This window comes from Rhea americana, unplaced genomic scaffold (assembly GCF_003343005.1).
Source record: "Rhea americana isolate MKP2758 unplaced genomic scaffold, rheAme1 scaffold_193, whole genome shotgun sequence".
Taxonomy (NCBI): Eukaryota; Metazoa; Chordata; class Aves; order Rheiformes; family Rheidae; genus Rhea; species Rhea americana.
Genome location: NW_028186072.1, coordinates 1,602,897 through 1,628,348, shown reverse-complemented (window position 1 = coordinate 1,628,348; position 25,452 = coordinate 1,602,897). Strand labels below are relative to the sequence as shown.

At 37.1% G+C, this 25,452-nt stretch overlaps 1 protein-coding gene across 1 annotated transcript in view; it reads left to right on the top strand.

The window, feature by feature from the left end:
* The window catches only part of PLCH1 (phospholipase C eta 1), a 95,338-nt gene that overhangs the window by 52,429 nt on the left and 17,457 nt on the right, over positions 1–25,452 (top strand). The window contains exons 7-13 of the mRNA XM_085302865.1: positions 9,269–9,362; positions 12,032–12,235; positions 13,961–14,081; positions 15,522–15,693; positions 19,489–19,596; positions 21,752–21,913; positions 24,874–24,945. Coding sequence (XP_085158991.1) covers positions 9,269–9,362; positions 12,032–12,235; positions 13,961–14,081; positions 15,522–15,693; positions 19,489–19,596; positions 21,752–21,913; positions 24,874–24,945 — 933 coding nt within the window. The remainder of the gene's footprint in view (positions 1–9,268; positions 9,363–12,031; positions 12,236–13,960; positions 14,082–15,521; positions 15,694–19,488; positions 19,597–21,751; positions 21,914–24,873; positions 24,946–25,452) is intronic.

The window sequence follows — 25,452 nt, the reverse complement described above, 5'->3', positions numbered from 1 at the left end:
AAAAAAAAAAAAAAAGCCCAAAACTTTAAATGCTTTTAAATGCTTCTAGAAAATGTTGGTGAATTTTTCGGACTCTTACTGTAGAAGAAAGGCAGAAAGGCAGCACAGGGCAGTATGGTTAATGTTTGGTTCATTTAAATGTGGCCTAAATTTCAATTAGATATTTAAGGGAAGATTACATTTGTGACGTAACACAGATGGTTATCCATTAGAAAATGAATTATTTTTAAATTCAGAATTGTTTTCTTGCTCATAGCAACTCTACTTGCAATTAAAGACACTCATGCTGCTTTTACTTACTGGCTGTGCTTGGTGTTAGGTTCCTACATTATGCCTTTTGTATTAGGAAAAAAGTGTATTGTAAGCAGCTGGCATCCAGCAATTGTGGGCTACAGCATATGGGCAGAAAACCAAGCTACATGAACAGAAGTTCTTATGGATCCACACAGAAAGCAGTTGTGAGATCACAAAAGGTGGAGTTGGTATCGGTTCAGTAATACCACGTCTGCAAGCTATGAAGTTCTAAGCTGTTATGTGGCTCATCTAACTTTTCCTCCATGAGCTGTTGCAGAGGTATTGCACCCATCTGGCCATGGCAATGTGTCCAGAGTTCTCAAAATTCTTCCTCTCCCTCCTCTCCCCTCCCCCACTTTTTTCCCCTCTTCTACCTTCTTCCCAAATTTTATTTATGAAAGTCTATGCAACTTATACAAAGAAAAATTAACACCTATAATTTGCACTTTGGTGTGCAACCTCAGAAGCAAGCAAGAGAGATCAGATTCCGAGAACGACGCAAGCAGAGACAGTGATGAGGAATTTTAAAGTGTAAACAGCTGAAGAAACAAAATTGACTGAAAGTCAGAGATTTCCTCTGATGTACTTATGAAAACTAGCTGAACAGAAAAATCTCAAGCCATTCTGAAGTATGTTGCTTCAGCAGAAAATTTCCTGACCATCTTCCTGTYCTGTAGGGGATAACCTGCTACCAAAACTGTGCATGGGGATACTCCTCAGGAATCCCTGAATTCTAGGACTCATGTTTTTTCTGGCAATTGGTCCTTCATTGTTTGCCCAACCCACACATCCTTGCAGAGAATATTGTTGCAAAACAACCTGTAGAAAATAAACTAGCTCCCTGACCTACTTGAGCTTCCTGAGTACAAATGCTTATTTTGTCTGCCGTCATAGGATAGTCTTGTGGTGTTCTGGGATTCTGCAGTGACTGCCCTTTCTGAGTTATCCCTAGCAAGAGGTATCAACAGGCTGTATTTTGTTACTGAATTTTCCCCCTTCTGGCCATTGTGGCAGTTCCCTGACTTGGCTGACTCCCCAGTTCTTCCCCCCTCCTCCCTTGAAACATGGAACTAATTGTCACTAGTAACACTGTGATAATCTCAACACACAGGTTTCTCTACAGGCAATTCTGGCAATTCTACTGGTTGCAACTTTAAAGCACAAAACATTTGTGTTTTTCCCTTTCTGCTATTGCCCTAACTCAGAATTCTGAGTTGGCTACTTTTTATTTTGTTTCCTTTTTGATCAGTGCCTTCTATCTAGGTGCTCTTCAGTGGAGCACTCTTGACAGCAGCAGGAAGGTTGACACTGATGAGGAAGTGAAAGAAATCCTCTAGGGAGGATGTGTTCATGGAGATGCTGAAGTGCCCAGACACAGCTGAAGAGCAGTGATATGAGAGGGCACTCTGGGAACTGTAGCAGAAAGAAAAACATGTTAAAGAGGCAGGTGTCTCTGGGCACACAGGGACACAATGAAACTACTGATGCAGCAGAAAAAGTAAGTTGACTGTCCAGCCTACCTTACTCTACCTGTTCTGTCTACACCATTCCGTATCCTGAATGCAGACAGTACTCTCTGCTCTAAATAGGCTGCTCAACATTGTTCAAATAAGTAAATAAATAAAAATATGACCTTCTGTAAATGAACCTCTTGGCAGCGTGTGAAGAAGCACCTTGCACTTTGCCTTGTCCCTCTTATCCTTCTCATCTCACTTTCCAATATTATCAGTGTTAGAGCAGACTTACTCTTTTGCATTTTCAAAACGCAGACGTGAGTGATAACAATGTCCTCAGGCAAAGTAAGACTGCTTTCAAAAGCTGATAATAGTTCAAATCGTAATGCAAGTCTAAAATGCCTTTAACCAAACATCATTTAATTTTTGCTCTCATCTAGACTGCTTGGAAGTTTGTGGACAGTCCATCAAACTCCATCTGCTATTCTTCTGGCAAGGCTTTTAAATATTCTGCAGCCTGAGGGCGGAAGACTAAGGTGCTTTTTTGTGTTCTTTGGGTGTTTATTGGTTTTGTTTTAACTTGCCGGGCTTGCTTCTTTTAAGAAGACTTTCCAATTGCCTTCACCCAAGAGCTTGTGAAACAGATTATTTCCACTTAGGTGCAGTTAAACTCACTTCATCACTACTGAAATTGTAATTATATGGCTTCAGAATAAGGGAGCAGAAAATAAGCTGCTTTACTGGAATGACTGCTGATGCTTCAGTCCTTTTAGCCACACGTGATTGTGCAAGAGGAACATCCCTGGGAGGTCTAGTCAGGTCTACATGCCTGAGAGTTGTCCCTTCATCAGTGCTGCTTCCTAATGAACCAGTATCAAAGTCTGAATTAGTCCTGCCCAGAAACCGATCCCCTGTAAAATGACAGATAGCTTCCACAGCAGGATCTCCAGCCTCTTTTTACTGACAGAGCTTGTCTCATACTTGTCCTTGGGTGACAAGCAAAATTTCAGCATTTGGCTCTATAAACGTTGTTCGTGTTAGAGAGCATCTCTGCAGTTGCTGGCCACTCTGGACATGTATTATAGAGCGAATGGCCTCATTCTGTACCAGTCCCTGGAGACCCAGAGCTGTCCTGTTTAGGGGGTTGGCCAGCTGGCAGTTGTTCCTGTTCTTCCTTTCATGTCTCTGCTGTATTCATGTCACATAAGTGCTTCTATTTCACAGTCATCACAGAGGCCTCTGACACTTGTGCCAGTGGTTTTGTGTGGCTGCAAGACTTTGTGTTGGTGTTACAAACCTGGAATGTTTAATCTTGGTTTTCTGAGAAGAGAGGTTTTCTGTGTGCCTGTTTTGCCACCTGCTGCTTCACCATGGATCAGTTACTCTGCAATACGGTTCTCATCTGTCCTGAGAAAAAGGAGCTCTTGCCTCCATCCACAGTCTGTATATGCTACACGCTCCAGGAAAGTGCTCTGCATTGTGTAACGTGCCCTGTTGTGCTCCAGTGACAGGCACCATATGGAAATGTTAACCCCGTGCCATTTTAGTGGTACCAAACTGATGTATTCTGTGGTAGAGAGGCACTGCTGTATGCAGCCTGGGCCTCACGGTGACAGTAGGAATGCTAGCGTCAGACTGAGTGGGTTACGTCTGAATCTTCGAAAATGTTCTACTGTACACTTAATTTGGTTTTTTGGAGAGGTAATCCTTCACCTTATTGACTTGTTTCTGATGTCCTTTGTAATTTCAAATGAACTGGAGTTGCATAGCCACACAGGAATAGAAGGGGCTCATATGGCAGCACTGTGTCCTGGCAGCTTTTCTCATCAGCACGGCGTGAACACGTGACTTGAAATACCTTACTAATATCAACCAGTAGAACTAGTTGTCCCTGGTCACTTTAACTGGATTGAAGAGGAAGTAATTTTACAATTACACCCTGGCAACATGTACATATTATCATATAAAGCTTTGCATTAGTTATTCAGAATGGGTTAGCAGATTTTGAGTTATAAGTCTGCTTGAGAGAATAAATTTATCCTTATTCTTTGGCCTACACTAATTATATGGTGTCACTAGAATGATTAGTATTGCAGTAAATACTGTTTTTTGTCACACCTCCGTTAGGAAATGAGCGTTAAATACACTTCTAGAAAATAAATGTTTTGAAACCACTATATCTGCTCTCTAGGATTTGGTTTTAAGGATATGTAATGAGTTGGTATATGTTATGGAAGTAAATGGCTTTTTGTGTTTGATGATCTTATCTTAATCTTCAACTTAGTATTAGATGAGGTCTTAGAGTGACAATGGAGGATGTGATTTGATATGGAGCATAAACTGAAATATAGCAGGAACCAGTATCCTGAAAGGAGTAAGAAATTATGAGAATATTGATGCTGGTACATGGACCTTGAAAAGAAAGAAAGACTATGATGCATGTTAATCTCACACAAGGAAGATAAAACCAGATGATGATGCCTGGTCAATCCTTGCTGTTTTGTGCAGGAACTCTTGTTACAGCAACATAGATTCTCAATAGAAAAGCAGGCTGATTTCTTTTTGCTTTCACTCACACTTAGAAACAAGGAAGATCAGTGTAACTGGTCTATGTGATGACTTTGTATGTTACGACATTTTTGCTTCGACAGCTTACGTTGAAATTGGAAGAATATCCTTGCTTTGTTTGACTATTTCTGTATTGATTTTGTCATAAGATAATTAACTGTGAGCAATTAAAGCCTAAACCATCTGTAATCTGTTCACAGAATCACAGAATAGTCGAGGTTGGAAGGGATCTCTGAAGATGTAGTCCAAGCCCCCTGTCCGAGTAGGGTCCCCTAGCACATCGCCGAGGATTGCGTCCAGATGGTTTCTGAGCATCTCTCCAAAGATGGAGACTCCAGTACCTCTCTGGGCAATTTGTTCCAATACTCAGTTATTCTCAGAGGAAAGAATTTTTTTTTTTCTCACGTTCAGACAGAACTTCCTGTGTTTCACTGTTGAAACTATTAGTGGGTTGCAATCCTGTACTGGAACACTTTCTCTTGGAATTGCACTTCTCTAATTTCTCTTCCCTTTTATGTCTCAACTTTTTTTCTATTTTATATTCTTATTTCCCTTCCCATTCTTAGCTCATAGATTGCTATAGAAGAGAGCTCTCCTATTACCTTAAACTGCAGTGATCTGCAGATTCTGATGACATTGGGATTTTGGAAATTGTCTGCCCTGCTTGCAAGATTTGTGAAAATGAAAGTGACTTTTCTCTTCCCTTTCTCCTACTTCTACACTGCAGATCAAGGATAATGCTATTTCTTGCAGAAATTTGAAGGATGTTATTTTTAGAAAAATAAATTAATCCATTTAAAGACCCAACATCTTATTGGACATTCAAAGACTGATATTCTTTAAAAGAACATATCTGCATCAAAATTAAACCTTTTAATCAGAAATATTAAAAAAGAAAAAAGTAATTCTATATCCAAGAGATTTCAGAAGCATAACTACTGACCATCTTCAATAATCTGTACATCTAAATATTTGGTCATTAGTGAAAATTATTTTTTGATATTACTTCTAACAGAAGACTAAAATTTAATAAAAACAAATTAGGAGCTGAAATAATGATCTCTCTAAAGCTAAAGTTGAAAAGCACAGATCAGTGGAATTTTCCTTAACAGATGCAGCTTTGGAGAAGATTAGATGACTTTGTTCCTAAAGCACACAAGTACCCTGTCACTCAGATATCAAGGAACCACGTGGAATAAGGAAAAAGTTAATTTTAATTTGCTTGTGCTGAAGAAGAGGCTGTTACAAATAGTGTTTGTAATCAAACAGCAACATATACTTGAGCTGGGATAATCAGTTGTTTTCCCTGCTGAACTGTTCTTGTTCCCATTATCCTGTGTAATTCTAGCAGGCGTCTCATCATATCAGCTTAACTAGCAAATATAAATAAAATGTTCAGGAAAGAAAACAAGCTGAGCTATCCTTCTGTGCAAGAAATGCAGAGAGAAGCGAAGAAAGATGTGAATGAAAAGACGCTCAAGGTTATGCTGTAGAACTACTTCAGGATCTCGGTATTGTCTGGTATATGGATGCTTATTAGACATGTTTTATAATAAAGTAATTTTGAATGAATTCCAAATAAATAAACTCTAAGGTAGAGTGATGCTATCTTGGATATGAAGTGGTTCTGAAATTGTGTGGCTAATGAAATACAGCCAGAGGTGGATGATTATTTAAAGCATATGGACCTGTCAATATTTTTTAAAAAAAGAAAAAAGATACGTTTTTTCTTGTACTAGGAAAATATCTCTTTATTAAGACAAATAAAATCTATCAATGCTTTACTAGATTTTTTTTTAATATGCCTGATCTGTCAACCCTGACTTTTCAAATATAAAAAGTATAGTATATATTTCTCTGTAGTATATAATCCTATTTTGTATTACCAAATAAATCTGTGTGGGGAAACTGATTTTGAAAAATCTATTGAAAGAGATCCAAATAAAATATTACATAGTTTGAATTAGCAAAATTTGTTTGGATAATTAACTAATATTTTAAGGAAACCTTTTTTGATGATGGTTAAATATTGCAGATTTTTTGTTTGATATGTAGCCTGCCCACACATTTTGCATACATACCACAGGAGATGATTTTCACTGAGAAGTGAAGGATGAAAATGACTTGTTATGGTACTCACAGTAGCAAGGTGCTCTCCTAGTCAGATACTGAGATGCTCTTATAATAACAAATAATGTCCATGTTTAGAAAAATAAGCCCCTTCAGGATGGCACTAATGGCATGAGTTTAACTCCCAGTGCAGTCAGTGGAATCCAAACAAACATTAAATTTTCCTATTGTGGAGACTAAGCTAATGACAGGTAACCTTTTCTTGTCCAGGAGTTTCTAATCAATGATGAGATGTAACAGTTCTCTGAAGCTTTTGTTCCCAGTGGTATAGTTGTGAAAACTGAGTACTCTAAAACCAGAGATTTTTCATCCATCTGCCAAAAGACTTTAAGAAAATCAGTTTATTTGTGAGTATAGAAGCTTCTGAGAGATTTTAAGTAACTAAGATAAGACAACTGCTCCAATTGCTCATCCCAGAATTTTCTTGCTGGGATGAGAAGGTGAGGTTATGTCTTTGAAATTATGTCAAACACTTTCAGTTTTATTGGTCCATTGGTTGTGTGTGTTTTTTTTTTTTTTTTTTTTTTTTTTTTTTTTTTTTTTTTTTTTTTTTTTTTTTTTTTTTTTTTTTTTTTTTTTCTTAACAGAGATTCCATTTTGTCTCACTTTCTCCCTCCCATAGTCTTAGCTATGGTATAGCTTCTGGTATGAACTAATAATTAAGTTCTGATAAGAAGTCTTTATACTTAGGTGCAATGGAAAAAATCTACCTTAATCTACAACTTTTTTTGTGGGGGAGCACAGACTTGTAATACAAATGTTTATTTCAAACTGTGAAGCAAAGACTTGTAAATAATGATGTCTCACTGTCTACCTACCTTTGCAAACCAGCATTCCGGAAGGCAAAGCTCCAGATAAATAAACGCAAGCAGATACAGGAATTGAAAGCACCGCTCTGGAAGTGCCATCAAAATTCCAGCATTCATAGTTTCAAGTGCATGCTATAACTATAGTTAGAAGAGGATGAATGTGTGTGTAGAACATTTGGTAATGAGGAATGGTAAGCCAACAATCTCATTCTGTCTGGACTTGAATTGTTGGAGTAACTTAACAGGACCATGGGAATTTCCCCTGTGCAAATTTGATATAATTAATAGCAGATATATTGTGATTAATAGTCAATGCTTAGAAATATTCCTGCTTAAGACTTTAGTCCTGCCATGATTCATTCAGAGGAAGTTGATGCACTGGTTTAATTCCTTTGCCTGTCATTCCCTGTTTTCAAGTCAAATGTGTGGTTTTGTTCTCCAGAATCGAGGGCGACTGTATGTAGAAGCCACTTAGGTCATTCATGAAATAAGCAGTGACCCCCTATCTGACCTCTTCTGGATGGAATATTAACCTCTTTAAACCAATTTTGACTCTAATTCAGATCCTTACCTAACTTAAAATTAGGTTAGCCTTTCTTATTTGCTGCTTAGCCAATTAGTGTCATCACTGATGGAACTGTCTCTTCCTGTTAGCAGACTGGAATATATATCTTACTTTAATACTTTTCCCCCCACCAACTAGAGTCGCCATATAAGTGGAACTACTCACTTTGCATCTGTTACTGTACATCTAACAGTTTATGCATCTAGGTTTTTTCTCCTCTGGTTATTTTTCATATTTAAGCTGTAGTATCTCAGTTGTTACGAGATGTGGTAGTCATGGCATCCCAGATCTCTCGGGAAGAGTTCAGCACTTGACTGAAGCAGGCCTTTAAAACAGATTGACTCTCTTAATCTACTTTTTAAAAAAAGATTTCTATACAGTTGAATGCTGATGCTGGAAATGCTAAACTACAGGAAATGATGGAAAGAGTGAATGAAAGATAAGAGACTTTTTCTTCCCCTCAAACAGTAGATATTACAGCATCTGCAGCATGATTAACCTCGCTCCTGCCTTTGCCTGAAGCAGTCATGTTAACAGGGCTGACACACTTTTAAGAAAAGGAACCGCATGTACCTTTGCTTCCAGACTGCTTCAAGTGTCAGTTCAAAGAAGGTGTTTGAGCTGACTTTGGCAAAGAACGCTGAGTGCAAACAGTAAAGATGGTAATACTACAAATAAACTGCCGAAGTTGTTAAGTGTCATCATCACTGTCCTCTAATATTAGTAGAGGAGGGAAATATGCACAATCTTATGTTTTCGTTTTGGTTCTCTACAGCTTAATAGGAGGAGGGGGAGAGGAGAGAAGAAAGATGAGATGAGTGAAAAGTTGGTTCTTTTCTGTAATCTTAGAGGAAATATCTATATGACATTCTGGCCCCATTAAAGTTGGTTAGGACTTCAGTTGTAGGCTACTTGAAGCTGATGATAAAATCCTCATTCTTTTCAGAAGGACTGCTGTTTTTCATTTCAGAATCTAATTATTTATCTCATAGCCTGTATGTTATAGGTAACCCTCTTGGAAGYAATGAAATCAGAGAAGTGGAAAATGTATGAAAATAAAATCAACCTCCACCAATTTTTTTTAAAAGTAAATTGTATTAAAGACTATCGCTTCATAGCTCTACTGAGCAGTAGAGTTGAAATGAGAACTGTTCATTGTGCTTAACAGCTAATTTTTATCTTTTAAGATCAAAGGACAATTTTTAGTAGTGATCACTGTCTCTCCTATTTTTCTGCTCAAAGGTAAAATAGACAGGAGGCTTGTGGAGCACAGACAAAATCAAATCGAAATCAAATCTGGAAAGGTCCTTCAACAGTAGTTTTACTGATGGTCTTAATTGTGTTTGATCACAAGATTTTCAACAGGACTTAAAAGCATGAAGTAGACTTCAAAAAGCTGGTCACATAGTAGAAAAAATATGTACATTAACTTTGTCATTTTTGTGCAGATGGATAATGTGACACCAGAATATTGTCTTGACATCATACAGAAGTTTGAAGTATCAGAAGAAAACAAGGAGCAAAATGTTTTGGGTATTGAAGGTAAAGTTCTTGATCTCTAAATTGTTTTCATGTCTTGACCTATTGTAGTGGAGTAGAAAAGTTCTAATACCATTTTGGTGTAGATGATAGTATTTGATGACTATGGCATTACATGAAAGGTCAATAGTCAGTAGTGGTAGGTGCATTTTTGTGAGATATGGGAGAGATAAGAGAGTAGATGGGATGAATTATCCAAATAGCAGTGTGCTATCCAAAAAAAAAAAAAAAAAAATTATACTATATGGTTTATACTGTAACCTATTCTAGCTGAAGTAATAAAAGCCAAGTTTACATTCTGCTCTCTGTCTCTGTAGATCTGGAACCACTCCTATACTATCTTTTGATTTATGTTGATGTAAAATAAAAAATAAAGTCAGTTCCATTTTCTTCGGGTTTTAGTAACTTGGTCATCTTGTTTGCTAAAGCARTTGCAGATGGTGCATTCAGAATCCCATTTAGCATCAAATTCCAGTCTGAGTTGTTAATTTGCTCAGAAGATGGCTGTTATGAAGCAGAACAATTTGGTAGGTTAGTTCTATAGGGAGAAAAAAGTCTTTCTCCACATAATGTAGCTGGAATATAGCCTTACAGTTCTGCAATAAGCTTCCTGGGCGACTCTGGGCAATTCACTTAAACTGAAATAAAGCAAAGTGAACAAGCTGTGATATTTAAAAAGAGTGTTTTTGAAAGCACTTATATTTCTTTAAAATATTTCTGCTTCTCCTCTTATGTTTGAGTTCCTTTCAGGATTTGTCTGACCCGCACTATCCTTTTGACATGTTTCATATTTCATGTTCTTGAAGTGGATAGTTAAGACAGCTTCCTCAGTTTGATTCTGATTAGATTTACGGTGGAGTAAATCAGTACAATCTTCTCAGATAAGCTTGCAGCACAGAGAAAACTGTAAACTAGAGCTGAGCTGGTGAATGTGCCTGAGTCCCCATGGTATCTGTGCTGCAGCACAGTCCCTTAGGTGGCTGCTACCCTGTCCACACAGTGTCTTCAGTAGGGTCAATGTTTATTTACAGTAGAAGAGTAGCAGTAATGTTAGAATAAGTGTCAGAAGTAAATTCAGAACAAAGCCTTCTGCTTTTAAGTCAGGATATCAGTTTGGCTCTTGGTTCTGTCCTGTGATCTGCATAAGTTGTCAAATCTCTCATTAATTTCAGTAGAAGTGTGCCCTTTTGTTTTGTTTTTATTGACACTGTTACTACCTTCCAAAGATTACTTCTTAACTTGGGACCTATTGGTGGTCAGTAGCAACAGAAAGTCCTGACATATATGGAGAATACCAAGCCTATACTCTTGCAGGCATCACATCCCTATGTCTCTTTTCTGCTCTCCAGTATTTGAGGATTTTCCTGTTTTCTGCTCTCCAGTGTTGGAGGATTTTACTCTGACTCCTCTTACTCAGGTCAGATTTATGGTGGAACAGAATGGGATAACTCTTACCTGTTACTATCACTAGGTTCAGTGAGAGAAACGCAGTGCACATGTCAAATACTTCACAACTTGCTCAAAGTGAGGCTGATGTTCCCTCTCTCCCTCCCACCCTCCCCAGTTATATTCCCTTAAGCGAGTGACTCATCTTCCAAGGTACATTTCAGCATCCCAGGAAATGAAGGCTGATGCTGCCCAAACAACTGACCTGATTTCTCTCTTACACTGATGCTTTTCCAAGAGTCAAAAGGGGATAGGAGATATCTATTTGTGAGGGAGAAAGGAAAAGGCAAAGGTTTTCGTAACAGTAATAACTTATCCTTTAGCTGTGCACTGTATTTGCCCTTAGCATCTAAGTGAAGAGAAATCATTTTTATCTCATTGAATAATTACAAGAGAGGATATTTTCATTCACYAAATTCTAACAGAGCCAATAACACCTTTCTCTGTTTTGTCTGTTGGTGGAATGGTTTTGTCTGAACTATTGGAGACAGCTTTAGCACGCTTATCTTAGTTTGTGCATTGGATTTGACATCAAGGGATTCTCCAAGGTTCAGAGAATTTTTACACGTGCATTTTTGTCATCTACTCCTTGAGAGTCTGAAGAAAATATCTGATCTGAAAACAAATTGGTAGCTGGTTTATAGATCTATGGGTTTTTTTTAGCCTTCTTATATAGCTTCTATTTGTTATTTAGATTTTATGTTTATATTCGAATTCTAGCTTCTATTTTTGCTATTCTTTGTAATTGATTTCTTAGGAATCTTTTAGCTCAGTGCCATGTTTTGCAAATACTTGTATACTTTTTGGCAAGTGTGAATGTGCTTTTCCAGATTGTATTCTCTTTTCTAATTTAAAACTCTTTCAAGATTATGCAGAGGCAAAGGTTGGATCTCAAGAATGTATTCTTCTCAAAGTTGTCAGGACTCCCATAGGCTTCAATAAAGATTATCTTTGTTGATGCCAACTGTGGATTATGTCTATGCAGCCTCTTCAGAGCAACTCGCAAATGAAACAAGAAAGCCCCAGACAGCAGTCAACATGCTGAAAATATGAGATATTGGAAGATAAACTTGATTCAAGATTAATATGATTATGTGGTTCAACAGTTTTTGGGTGATGAATTAACACTGACAAGTGTAAGCAGGAAAAAGAAGTGTTAGAGTGCAAATTATTGATTTGATAAGATATACTACATCTGTGGAAAAACTGTTCCTCTTTGTTCAAAGGTTTCACCAATTTTATGCGCAGTCCTGCTTGTGATGTATTTAATCCACTGCATTGTGAAGTACACCAGGACATGGATCAACCCCTTTGTAATTACTTTATTGCTTCATCTCACAATACGTACCTGACAGGAGACCAGCTTCTCTCCCAGTCCAGAGTGGAGATGTATGCACGAGTACTGCAAGATGGTTGTCGATGCGTTGAAGGTAATTTTAGTGCAACTTGTTAATTGTGGGGTAAATGACAGACAGTTCTTTGAAGCTTTAGGTTTGTCACAAGATTTGTGTATTAATGCTGTTTTACTTTGGTTATCTTACTAACTTCAGTGGTAAATTCTAATAATCTAACCAGGAAATTTTATATTGTGAATGACATTCTCAGGCAAACATTATAAATACTACTGGTTTCTCCTACCTCCTACTATGTTATCTTGCTTTTATCAGTCAGCACTAGTTTTCCTTTGTCCTGCATTTGTCTGGAACATTTTTATTACTCAAACCTAGTAAGGCTGCAGACGGGCATTCTTTTGAGGCCCTGCTGTTCAAGCAGAACAGTCCAGGTTGTTCTGCTCTGCAGTTACCCGTGTGCTGGAGGTTACCACTTCATAGGAGTGTTTCGCAATCCACACTATCCAAAATGAGCTGAGTTTGCAGAGACCTCTTCCTTGTGTAAGCTGAACGGGAAAGCAAGTGATTATATAAGCAGCTGTTGCAGCAGTTGCAAAGGGAGGATGGCAAATRTCTGGGGAGGGATAGGTGGGCAAATAATGCCTTCTGTCAGCCCACCTGTTTGCAGAATGCATTTCTGTGAACATTTTAGGAGAACTGAGAAATGTACTTTCTGTCAGCTGTGGCAGGGAAGTGTGATACAGTTACGTTAGCTGCTGGCAAAAGAAAAGGTGATGTTGGTTGTTTTTGTCTGACAATTTGGAGATCACGTTGGATACTTGTTTAAGTTCTGGGTGATTTCAATAATAGCAAAGCATTAATATTTTAATTATTTTTATTTTTTGAGATTCTGGTTGGAATAAAGCTTTTTGACAAATTTAAATTCAATATTAACTGTATAATTATATCACAAAATTCACCTACAATTTGTTAGTCTAAATTTAAAAATGAATTGCATTGGAGAGAAGAATCCAAGAAAGTTGGTGACATTAGCTGGATTTTCTGCGGAACTGCTGGTTAAGAAAAGTGTTAGTGTTCAAGAACTTGGGGCAAGACACAACAAAACATGCCCAGATCATTGAGGCCACTGTCTGAATGTCATGGGATTTACAGAGCTGGTGGCTCTGAGAACTTTGGCAGGCAGTTATACCTAGTGTAGCAATCTGTATTTTCTTCTGTAGAAAAGTTCGCTGAAGTGCACAGTAGTACGTTATTTTGCTTGGCCTCAAAACTACAGTAGCTTCTTTCTTATGATGTTTTTAGCTTTCTGTAGAGGTAACAGTAGTGATAAGTTTGGTGTAAATCTAGAGTGCAGTAATTCATTAGGAGAATTACCATCTTAGTCCAATCTGCATCCGATGCGTTTGATGCTACTCTCATTAAAGTCAGTTATGAAAATATAAGTTGAATTGGAAGTGGWAAAGAAAACTCTAAATATATTATAAAATTATTTGTCTTCAGAAGCAAAAGCTGCTTTCCCAGTAGATAGCTGTAAACCTTGTGTTCTAGTAACCTTTGGAATTTTACATCACTGTTTAATATAAGGAAAAAAATAGTTTTAGGTTGCAGATCGTTCATTTAACATAAAAACCAAAACATTATATGCTGTTAGTCTTACCTATTATGCAAAGTCATGGACTGAATGAAACTTGCTGGCACCTGCATGGTAGAATAGTGTACGTGAGTTCTGTGGGCAAGCAAGATGAGCAGAAATGTATAAAATCATGAACATCTGTTAATGTGTAGGGTTTTTTGTCTTAACAGTAGATTGCTGGGATGGTCCAGATGGAGAGCCAGTAGTGCACCATGGCTATACTCTTACTTCTAAAATATTCTTCCGGGATGTGGCCGAAACTATCAATAAATACGCCTTCATCAAAAATGAGTAAGTGAAGAGTCAATTTTGAAGCTAGTCCCGTCTCTATGTCTTATGCAGTTAATCCCATGTGCATTCCACATAGAAAGTATGTGCATTCCTTTAAATGCACTTAAAAAGTATAAAGTTGATTGTTTTCCAGTTTATTGCCCSTATAATATTTATTATTCAACTACATAAGCTCCTTCATTTTCCCATCAATCAAGTTAGAAAGTTCAGCCTGAGTTAGAAAGACTTTTCATCCATTGTAGGCTCAGTAAGATTTCTGTTTAATATAATCTCAGTCTATAATCTGTATGTATTGAACAATTTCCTGCATTGTCTACCTAGGGAAAATTCTTTATTTCGATAGGAAAATAGAAAAGCTTTCTCATAGGTAGTAAAAGGAAATACAGAAGATCAAGGGTAACATTTAGATTCTTTCTACTGCCTTTGTCTTGTTACTATATGACAAAAATTATTATGAAAATAATGGTATATTTAAGCAGTCTCAAAAACCAGAAGTGGATGTATAAAATTTTGAGTAGTTTGGAAAGGGTAAAGGGAAAATAGATTTTTACTTGAAAGAATCAAAAAAGACTCAACAGTGGTGAGGGGAACCCACACTTCAAAATTTGATGTCCTCAATTAGAAACTGCAGATGATTCTGTATTTGGTGTATAGTTAGCCTGAGGTTACTTACCATAGAATGCTGGGGCTGCCAAGAGATTAAAAAAAAAGGACTGGACAAATATGTGGAAGAAATAAGTTGTTATGTACAGATACAATGCCTCTGACTCAAAAAACTTAAGCTGCAAATTCCTGGAGCCTGGGAGAATGTTCTGGAAGGTATTGCCAAATATTTCTCCTAACGTCCTTCTGCAAAGGTTGGTCATCTTCTGAGATTTGGCTTACCTCGCTATAGGTGTTCTTATGTCCTCAAGTTTATGTTGTGTTACTTATTAAGACAAAGGCAAATCATTTGTGTGGCCTCCACGAAATATTTGGAACAGAGGAACAGAAGAGCTAGAAATTTCTTTAATGAATCTGATTTCAAAATGCTTTTTTCCAGGAGCAGTTTGCTGGGCATTTATTGCTTATGAAGACTTCGCATGTGGCTTGCAGAGGAATGCTTTAACTTCTGTTGAGCAATCTGAAACATGGTTTATGAATTTCCTAGTTTGACATGTCTCACATTAAGCAGCTGCCTGTTTCAGACTCTGGGTCTCTGTGCCCCAGTAGGATGGTGTTGGAGGAAGAGGGCAAAATTGCCAGCAAGGATTATTTAGTGCTTCATGAGAGAACTGGGATTTGGGACTTCTGTGTACAAAGTCTCTCCTTCCAAAGTGATTTTGTTTTCAGTCTCCAGAAAATGCAGAAGCAAACTATTTAAAATAGTTTATGCGGTAAGCTGTGCAGGTCTTCCCTCTCAAAACACTGTTATGATATTATCTGGGGGTTTTGTTTTAGGTTTCCAGTGATACTGTCTATTGAAAATCACTGCAGTATTCAACAACAAAAGAAGCTCGCTCAGTACTTAAAGGAGATATTTGGTGACAAACTGGACTTGTCATCTGTAATCACTGGAGATTCCAAACAGCTTCCTAGCCCTCAAAATTTGAAAGGCAAAATCCTAGTGAAGGTAACTTGCTACTGGCATCATGTTCAAAATGCAATATAAGTCAGCATGTAATATTTATCATAGTTGTTTTTCTCCCTTTGGCTTTGGAGAACCTGTGTAGCAGTAGCATGAGGATCAATACAGATGCAGAGAATGAGTTAAAATTATGAACTTTTCACAGAGACGTTGAAAAAGGATTTACCTTGGACTTGACAAGTATCCTGAGATACCTCTGTAAATGTTTTAACACACAGGTGATGCTAACAGCAACATAAGGAAGTTCTTTCTGCTTGTTAAGCATCTTATTTGAGAGTCTCAAAGTCAGTTAGAGAGATGCTAATTTTTTAAATGTTAGCATTTAGTCTGAAGGAGGAAAAATGCATCTTTAGGAATAAGGGGAAATGTGATAGTTACCTGAACCACTGACATTATCAACCATTATTGACAAAGCCTTGGTACTTGCTCTTTTTTTTAAAGTTTATCTGATTTATGTTATTAGTAGATATTTTCCTGTATGGTTTATATCTCTGTAGTTCTAAGCGCTGTTCTACAGTCTCTCCTTGTACTAAGTATTTTGGAATAATATAAAACTATGTCTGAAAATAATTTCTTGCATTTTCTTGGATTTCACCCACACCTTGCTCTGAACAKCATTTCATGAAATGAAATGGTATTTTCATGGTTCATCAACTATGTTTGTGAAAGAGAGAAGAGCGTTTCAGAGGGTGGCTAAGGAGCAGCAAGCGAGAAGGCCCCTAGTATGTTGTATGCAAGATGAATAATTTGAGCCTTGTAAATGTAAACAGATAGTCTCTGAAAGGAATTTCAAAGACCAGGATGGATATAATAAGAAAGAAATGCCAGATAGGGCTTTGAGAGGATGGTTAATACAATTATAGCTTATTAGATTGTCCTCATGCATCGAAGTAAATTAGAAAGAGACAATTGCTTAAGATACCATTGCTTCCTCTACCTTCCATATCAAACTGTCTATAAAGATTCACAGTTTAGGTCTGATGTTATTCTAAACATATTTCAGTATATGATGAGAGTTGAGTCTGAATTAGAAAAATTAGTTCGAGTACTCGGCTGTGATTTTGAATTTCACTGATTTTTTTTTYTTTTTTTTTTYTTTTTTTTTTTTTTTTTGATGTACCTGCCAGTTAAATGAGCTATGAGCATATATTATAGTCTTGGTGTTTTAGGGAACCAAACAAAATAATACATAATTTCAGTCATGTGACAAAACACAGCAAACCACCCTAAAACATTATGTCAGTGCATAAAAGGCCAGAGGGATTTGACACTGCACGGTTCTTATAACTTATGATCTGTTTGTCTTTGAGCATCTGAGTTTAAMTATAGTTTGATTCTTTGGCTAGAAGTACTGAAATCCTGTAAATAGTTACAGAATGGAATGGAGCTGAGATAACATTTTAGAATGACAGTACTATTTTCAGCTTCACGGGTTATTGTCACAATGCCCTATTTCCTATGTTTTGTTCGGTTCAAACAGCCACCTTGGAATAGATAAAATCGTATTTAAGAATCAGCAGCTTGTTGAGAAGCAATCCAGTTTCCCATCTTTTTACTATTATTTTTGCTGTTTTATACATTTTCCTTTAAAAAATGAGCAGTATTGATTGATTAGCCAAATAATTTCACTTAATAGCCCTAATTCTCTTGCTAGTATATGCGAGGAGTAACTCTAGTAATATAGGTGGATTTAAACCAGTACAATGGTGCAARCCTGAAGTGAATTTGACTCACTCATTAGTATGGCAATATTATTCATTTCAAATTGCAATCTTTAAATCAATCTTCTTCATGTCTGTAGAGACTCTCAGAGAGTGTAATCTATATCTACCTCTGTGAGTGGCAGAACAGGTAGCCTGCAAATAATCTTGCTATCAGTGATGAGTGCAGGAATGTGTAATAACACATAAGTTTGAATTTTGAGTGGTGTATGGTAAAACAAGATGCAGTGGCCACAAGTTACAGCATGGGAGGTTCAAACTGGACATTAGGATAAGCTTCATCAGCAGGAAAGGTAGTACAGCATGGGAGGAGGCTACCCAGAGGGCTGGCAGAGCGTTTGTCCCTGGAGGTTTGCAAGAATTGACTGAATAAAGCTGCAAGGCGTGCTTTGAGTGGGAGGTTGGACTGGAGACTGGCAGAGATCCCTTAGACAACATTTCTAAGGTTCTGTGACTGGAGTTTGCTATTAGCAATCATACAGAAAAATTCAGGATGAATATTTTAGTAAGAATAGCTGCTCATCTATCTTGACCTGTGTTGCTTTTCCAGAAATAGTCAATAACCTTTGTTTAACACTCAGGAACTACTCATGGAATWAAAGTGCTTCCTTTCTAATGTAGTTAAATAAAAACCATCATAGTAATGAATTAGCAACTAATTTTGGATTACTGACTATGCTCTTATATGAGCATGCAATATCAAAATAGGCTTTATTTGCTTCATGTTGATGACTACGTGCAGTGAGTTATTTGTGTCTGCATCTTCCGTTCTGATGGAGTTCCCGTAACAAAATTTTTCTCTCTCTCTTTTTTTTTTTTTAATATTAAGTATACCACAACAGTCTGCTGCAGGTGAGCCTGAAATATCTGGAAGTTAGCTTGAAGAAAAATCATTCGGGCACAATGGCTTGCTCCAGGGATGGGAGCTTCTGCATTATTTTATTTACTTTTTTTCTGAACTAGCTTACAGAGTTCTTTTCGGTAATAGTGATAAACTCCTTCAGGGTTTTGTTAGTGATCTTATTAAAGCAGTTAGATTCTGCTGTGGAAATCGGCCCTGACATACTGTACTTAACCTCCCAGGCCCTCCCATCTTCTAAAAACACAGAAAAGCAGATTCCTTACRACTGTTACCGCAGACACCTGTCTATTTACACATTCACATTACCTAAAATATTCCAGTGGCTACCAGAATGGGAAATTCAGAGTTTTAAGAGTTCGGTGTATAAGCTCTGGATTCTCACCTTTTTAAACTCTCAAAGTTTAGAGAACAAAGAAGCATTGCAGACTATTCCTTTGGGCTTACTTTTTTATTAATACGTGGTAACTGAACAAAAAGCTGAAATTATGTAAGAGAATATGTGATTCATAAATATTTTTAAAGTCATTTTACAAGTATAGTTTTGTGCAGCGTTCAAGTACATTGCACAGTGTGCATTCCTACAGACAGCCTAAGGTAGTTTGAGATGTTCATTTAGAAGAATGGCAGCGGTATTCATTGCACCTCTGTAAAGAGCAGGGAGAAGTCAAATTGCCAGTTGCATATAATGGTGCTTGACAAATTTTAAAAAGAAATTCTGAATTATGTATATTGTAAATGACAGCATGTTCTATTCTTTGAAATAAAGAGAAGAAACATAATGGCAGGTGGGATTTGTTATTTAATAACCTTTTTTTATAAAAGGTGATACTGTTTCAATTCTGAAGGACACAGGTAATGCACAGTTATGTTGGTTGCTTTCCTCTGGAAACTTACCCAGTAATTTAGAACTAGGAAACTTGAAAAAGTACTTTTGTTTTCCTCTTTGCATTGCTTAGGAGCCAATTTGCAATGATAGTATCACCTCTGGCAACTTCATAGAAAAAGAGGATAGGAGACGTTCTTGTCTGTGATAATCTGGTTCCATGAGCCAGCTTGCTCTGAAACTCTGAAAATGAATTCTAAGCTCTGGTCGTAGTTTAAATAAGGAATATTTGCGGAATGTGTTGTTTTGGCCTTTGCCCCAAATAACACTGAACAGATGTGTATTTATTGTGACTATTCTTTCCTCATTTTTAGGGTAAAAAGCTGCCGTACAGTCTTGGAGAAGATGCTGACGAAGGAGAAGTTTCAGATGAGGATAGCGCTGATGAAATTGAAGATGACTGCAAGTTAAAGTTCTGCTATGTATGGGCATATACACCATTCCCAGAACTGCACAACTCTGCATTTCTTAAAAGGCTATTCCATTATCCTACTTAGAATTGTCAGCAGACTAAATTTTTAATGTAGATTTCTTAAGTCAGGTCCTTAAGATATGGAAATTATGTCATTCAWCAGTTAGATATGGAGTGAAATTGTTTTGAAATCCTGAATCTTTACTTTGTCACTAAAAACACATTAATAACAGCAGATATAAGTACTTGAGAAACATACACTGAAAATGTGCCAGCCCTAAAGCATGCTACACTCTTTCACATGCAAATGTGTAGTACTGCAAGCAATGACAAGCTGATTGTTAACTATACAATTTCTAGACTAAGGTTATGAAAGGAGACATATGTATGGACAAAATCTCTGAAATTTGAAAATCAAAAGTTTTATTTTTTAATCTTTGTTTCTTTTTTTTATCTGTCACCAAAAACTGTTCTCTTTAATTTTTAACTCCTGTTCATTTTTTTTACTGTTAATTTTATTAACACTTTCTTTGCTACCAGCTGAATTGGTGTGCGATGCTAATACTCACTAGCCAGCAGGTGCTTTTCTCCAGTCAGGAAGCAGTCATATCTGCTTTCTGTGTTCAAATTTTTGATCTAGGGTGATAAAAATAGAGTAGCTCAAATTCATAAAAATAGAGTAGCTCAAATTCATATCTGCCAAGTGTAATGTTGTTTATCTCCGGTTTTGAATGTAGTCCAATGAATTTGCCCTTTTGCCAAACAGAAGTACATAAAGGTAGTTCTCATTTGCTGTTTATCATTTGCATATTGAACTTTTAATTTGTGTGCATCGTTTATGCCTGGTATTGCCAATTGCCAGTTTTCAGGATAGCTTGAGATTTGCTTTACAGATGGCAGAAGTTGCTGTCTGAACTGATTCAGAGGAAGATGATGTTCATGCCAGCTCTCCCTCTACCCTGACACTGCTAAGTGCTAGTGTCATCATAATCTTTTCAAGGATTCATGTATTTAAMACAGAAGAACCAATTTCATTTTTTTCCCCTTAGGTAAACAAAACCACTTCATGTTAATGCTTCATGCTACATATATGGCTTCAATGCTACAGCCTTGCAGTAAGTGCATGAAGCCTACAGTAAAATCAATCTGATCAATGATTCAGAATATTACTTTTCTCTTAGTATTTCCTGCTATGTTGAAAATATTTGCTATTAACTAACTTTTGGGGAAGCTTGAAGACTCCCARTTGCATAAGTCTTTAGAAATATAATTGGTTTTGAGTACATTTGCATACATTTTCACAGTTAAGTCCAGTGAGAAAGTATGTATCAAATGAACATAACTCTATGTTTAGAATAAAATGAGATATTGCTTAACCAGTTCTGAAAGCAACATAATGGCAATTCATTTTCACATGTTACTGTATTCTGTGCAACCCCCATGCTTTATTAACATGCCATGAACACTTCTGATGAGATGACACTTTCTTAAGCAGAAGGACCCAAGGCAAAATCTAATGCAAAACACAGTATGTCTTTTGGGACTAGAAAAGGAACACATTCGGATTGTAAAGTTGCTTTCTTCTTGAAGGCAGGAGAGGTCTCACTTCCCTTAAAAGAATGAAAGGTGCATACATTTTTTATATAGGGCTTGTTTTAAAGTGCCTTAAGGGACTGTTTTGTGTTTGCATAGTCCATACTACTGTTAGTAGTAATAATTAAATATTTCCTCTTTCCTGCCTATTGGAGAAGAAATCTAATAATATTTAGATTGCCTGATATTTTTGAGGAACTATGCAAATGCAGTAGCTGAGAATTCATGCCATACCCGGAAAGAGGTCAGGGTCTTTCAAAATAAGGAGCTAATACTGGAGAGAGATTCTGGAGTGATGTAAATGGTGCACTGTGTTTTGGCAAGGCACTGTAAATTACTTGTCAGGAGGACTAAAGGAAAAAAAAACAAAATGGCAGTAAAAGTCACCAAYAGAAAGATGCAGAATCAGGCAGGATTATGCAAGAAGCTCTTTCTTGCGCAGATAGAAGGAAAAGTTGGGAGCAAAGTTGGGAGCACCGTTTGGCCTGAAGCATGTATAATATTTTCTGAGGCTAGCTGAAAAATGAGGAACGTGACAATCTATTTTAACCGAATTTCTTGATGCCTTTCAGAGTAATGGTGCAACTGAGCACCAGATGGAATCTTTCATAAGAACGAAACTTGAATCTCTAATAAAAGAATCCCAAATCAGGGACAAAGAAGATCCTGACAGTTTCACTGTGACAGCACTACTAAAAGCAACTCATGAAGGTTTAAATGTTAACCTGAAACAGGTATGTGGGTTTCTTTCCCTTCGTCTGCTCTGCTAAATATTAGACAATGCAATGTGCATTGCAGATTTCTCAAATAAAAAAGCTAATGGTTTGTGAACAACTTTGAGAGTTGTTTTCATTTTCTTTAAAACAAGAACTTAGAGTTATTTCAGAAATACCTGGATTTGAATGGTCAAATGTGGAGRGTATGTTTCAATGTGTTCTAATCCACTTTATTTTCTTGTAAACCTTAAAAGTGTTTAATTCCATAAATACAGATATCGCAAGTGACTGTCAAGTGATTTGATTTGTGTCTAGGCTGTTGGGGAGAGGTCCTTTTTCTACTTACCCCTATCAAGACTCATCATGGTAATGGAAAGCATGCAGCTACCTATCTTTTTGTCTGTAATGCTGCTAACTCTGTTTTGTACAGCAGTAGTTACTAAAACACAGTATTRTGCTTTTACTGCTCTAAGCAGGATTCTGTTTTTTTTCGTGCCCAGACTGTTTTGTGTTCAGAATAGTAATCATTTCTTTTCCCCTTTGACATCAGACTATTATTGCAGAACAGTGAAATGGAAAATGTATTGGAATTTTGAGTACATAAATAGTTTGTACCTTGAATCTATAATTATCATATTTTCATCTTCACCAACTGTGAAGACTAGTTATGATAAATAGAGAATGAATTGCCCTGCAAGGGACATACTTACCCTGTACAGGTATGGTCTCCTTCAAGGCTGAGTACRTGTAGTTTTGTTTTCTGTGTATCTTCCCACTCCGTAGGCTATATGTAGCTCTTTGCTGTCTCCTACTCTGAGATTGGACCTGTAAGATTTTTGCCTGAAGCCAGGGTTTACTACAAAAAACATATTCAGCTTGTCTGAGTGATACTTTTGAGACTTCTGGTTAAAGCTGGGTTGTGGTGGTAGGAGGATGGCAGAATCTAAAGGACAGAGCCATCTGGCCTGATAAATGAGGGTGGTTTGCAGATTGTGGATTCACAGTGTGAGAACAGGCTTGGTTTATCAGTTCCACCTGGCCTTTGTGTTGTGTCCAGAAAAGTGGGATTTCAGAGCATACATTTCCAATATTAGTAGATCAATTGTGAATCATTTCAATATTATTTTGAGCTAGAATAATTACATTTGGAAAAATGAGCAAACCCTAGCTAGCATCTGCTGGGGGAGTTGTGTTTAAAGAATGCAGAATTCCGTAAGTCACTCATCTTGGATAGACATTTGAGTTTACCAACTACATTTAACTGACATGAACAAAAAATATTGAAAACTAGTAATTTAGGTGCATTATCCAAATACCTGGTGTAATTGTACTGGAAAGGGATCTGTTGGGAGATTTTTTCTATTTTTTTTTTGTTTCTTATATATCATTTTGCATTATGTAGTCACTGATGTACCATTCATTTCACCAAAGATTTGCTGCTGCTCTCTAAAACCAACCAACCAACCATTCACAAAGCAAGCTTATGTTCTGATCTCGAGTAACTATTAAATAACTAAAAAAAAACATAACTAGCTGTTTCCACATACATGATTAATTTAACTTGTATACCAAAACTCAACCCCAGCCTGGTCCATTATAGCTTCAGGAGTTAGTAAAAACTGTATTTTTCTGTATTACACAGTGTCTAAAGAAGAGCACAGATTCATAATCTTGTTAGGGTGGAGTTGCTACCACAGTTGATTTGAACCATTGCAAGTGGTTGGTCTCCTGGCACATGTAACTGAGAGATAATGCACTCCAGAATGCACCTTTTCAGTGATTCCAGGTGCTTTACACTTGCTGCACAGACAGGCAGCGCTAGGGAGGTGCAGCTTTCAGTCACCAGAGGAGGACTGCTCCATCAGCAGACTGAGAGGTTCTACTGCAAGATGCTGTGTCCTAGCATAGATGTCTTCTACTCAGTGTCTGGTATGTGGGACTGGAGTGGGCTGGCCTTGCTGCTGTGAGAAGCAGCCTCCCCATGGCACACCTGTGYCCAAACATCTCAGGCTTATCTTTTACCAGAAAAGTGTCAGCTCAACCAAAGAATAAAGATATCATATCCTTTTTGCCTTTCCATAGACATAATAGACATACCATTCCATAGTATCTGGCAGGTCAGATACTTTCTGAACTTCTAGGAAATGGAAGCTATGATTAGAAATAAATTATTGAAGAGATCACAAAAACCTCGCATGTAATTGTCTGGCGCTAGGCTTAAYACAGTTTTGATTTGCTGTTGTCACTGTCAACTAGCTATTCACTGGTATACGAGGGAGACAAGCAGTCTATCTGCTAAGGTTTCCTTCTGCAAGTCTCCTACAGAGACTTTCAGCTTGAGTTAGGAAGAAATGTTTGAATAGGAGGTACAGAGATTATTGACCTGAGGAAACCATCTAGYGTCCTATTTATGGTAACCAAATGTGAACTCCAAGCTGCATAGTGAATAAATGGAGTTCCCTGACTTGCATTGTGAGATTCTGGAGGAATATTCTTCAGCACCTTTGGGTCTTCGTTTTGCTCTTTGCAAGATGAAGGAATGTGCTTTTCTGATGGGAAAGRCTAGGTGGTGCCAGGAATCATGAAACTGATGTTCAATCACATGGCTTTAAATGTGAAGCATGGACTTCAGGATGCCTGACTGAAGTCTGCATATGTCTGTTTGGAGATTTTTTTTTTTTTTTTGTCCTCTCTTTCTTTTCATTTTTACCTTTCTATATACTTTGAAATGTTTGGGTGCTTTTTATTGTTATTTGGTAGTTTTTTTGCATGGCTGGTTAKTGTGTTGAATATTAATACTTTTAATATTTTTCCTTACTATAGGAGGATTGCTAGGTTATCAAGTGTGGAAAGCAATTTAAAAAGCCCTATAATGAGATTTTAGGTTTAAATTTGTGCTCAAAGATCATTATATTGAGTTTAGACTAGAAATTTCTTRAGGTTGATTCTTTAACCTATTGCACTCTTTCTCTGCGCAGAACCTGGACATGAAAGAAAGTGGAAAAAAGTCTCATGGTCGATCATTAATGGGCAACTTTGGTAAACACAAAGTAAGTAAAATTGGAGACTCAAACTGCTATTTTATGTCTCATGGCATTTTAAATGCAGAGTATGTTTTATTGTTTGAGAGTGGCATGGTATGTAGGTGGGCTTGTATCTGTTATTTGATTATATTTGGTATATTTATTGCTGTTTAGAAAAATAATATACCACTCTGTTAACAGTACAGAGAATCCTTTAAAGACAGTTACACAGACTTGCAAAATGTTTCCTGAACAGAAAGGTCATGTTTACGAATTATGTGGAATTGCTAACTTCCTGATTACACTTGCAGCAGTTGAACAAATATAGACAAATACCTTGGCATATTCTTGTTTTCCAAAGATTTCTGTCTATACAGCTGTCAGTGTTTGGTTCATTTAGGTTTTGGTAGAGAGTTATGTATGCATTTTTCTCTTTTCTGTTTGGTTATRTATTCTGACAGGAAACATGGCTCTGATGTGAAGTTTTTTTGTTTTTTCAAAGTTATCCTAGAAATAAGATGACTAGATGCCTGT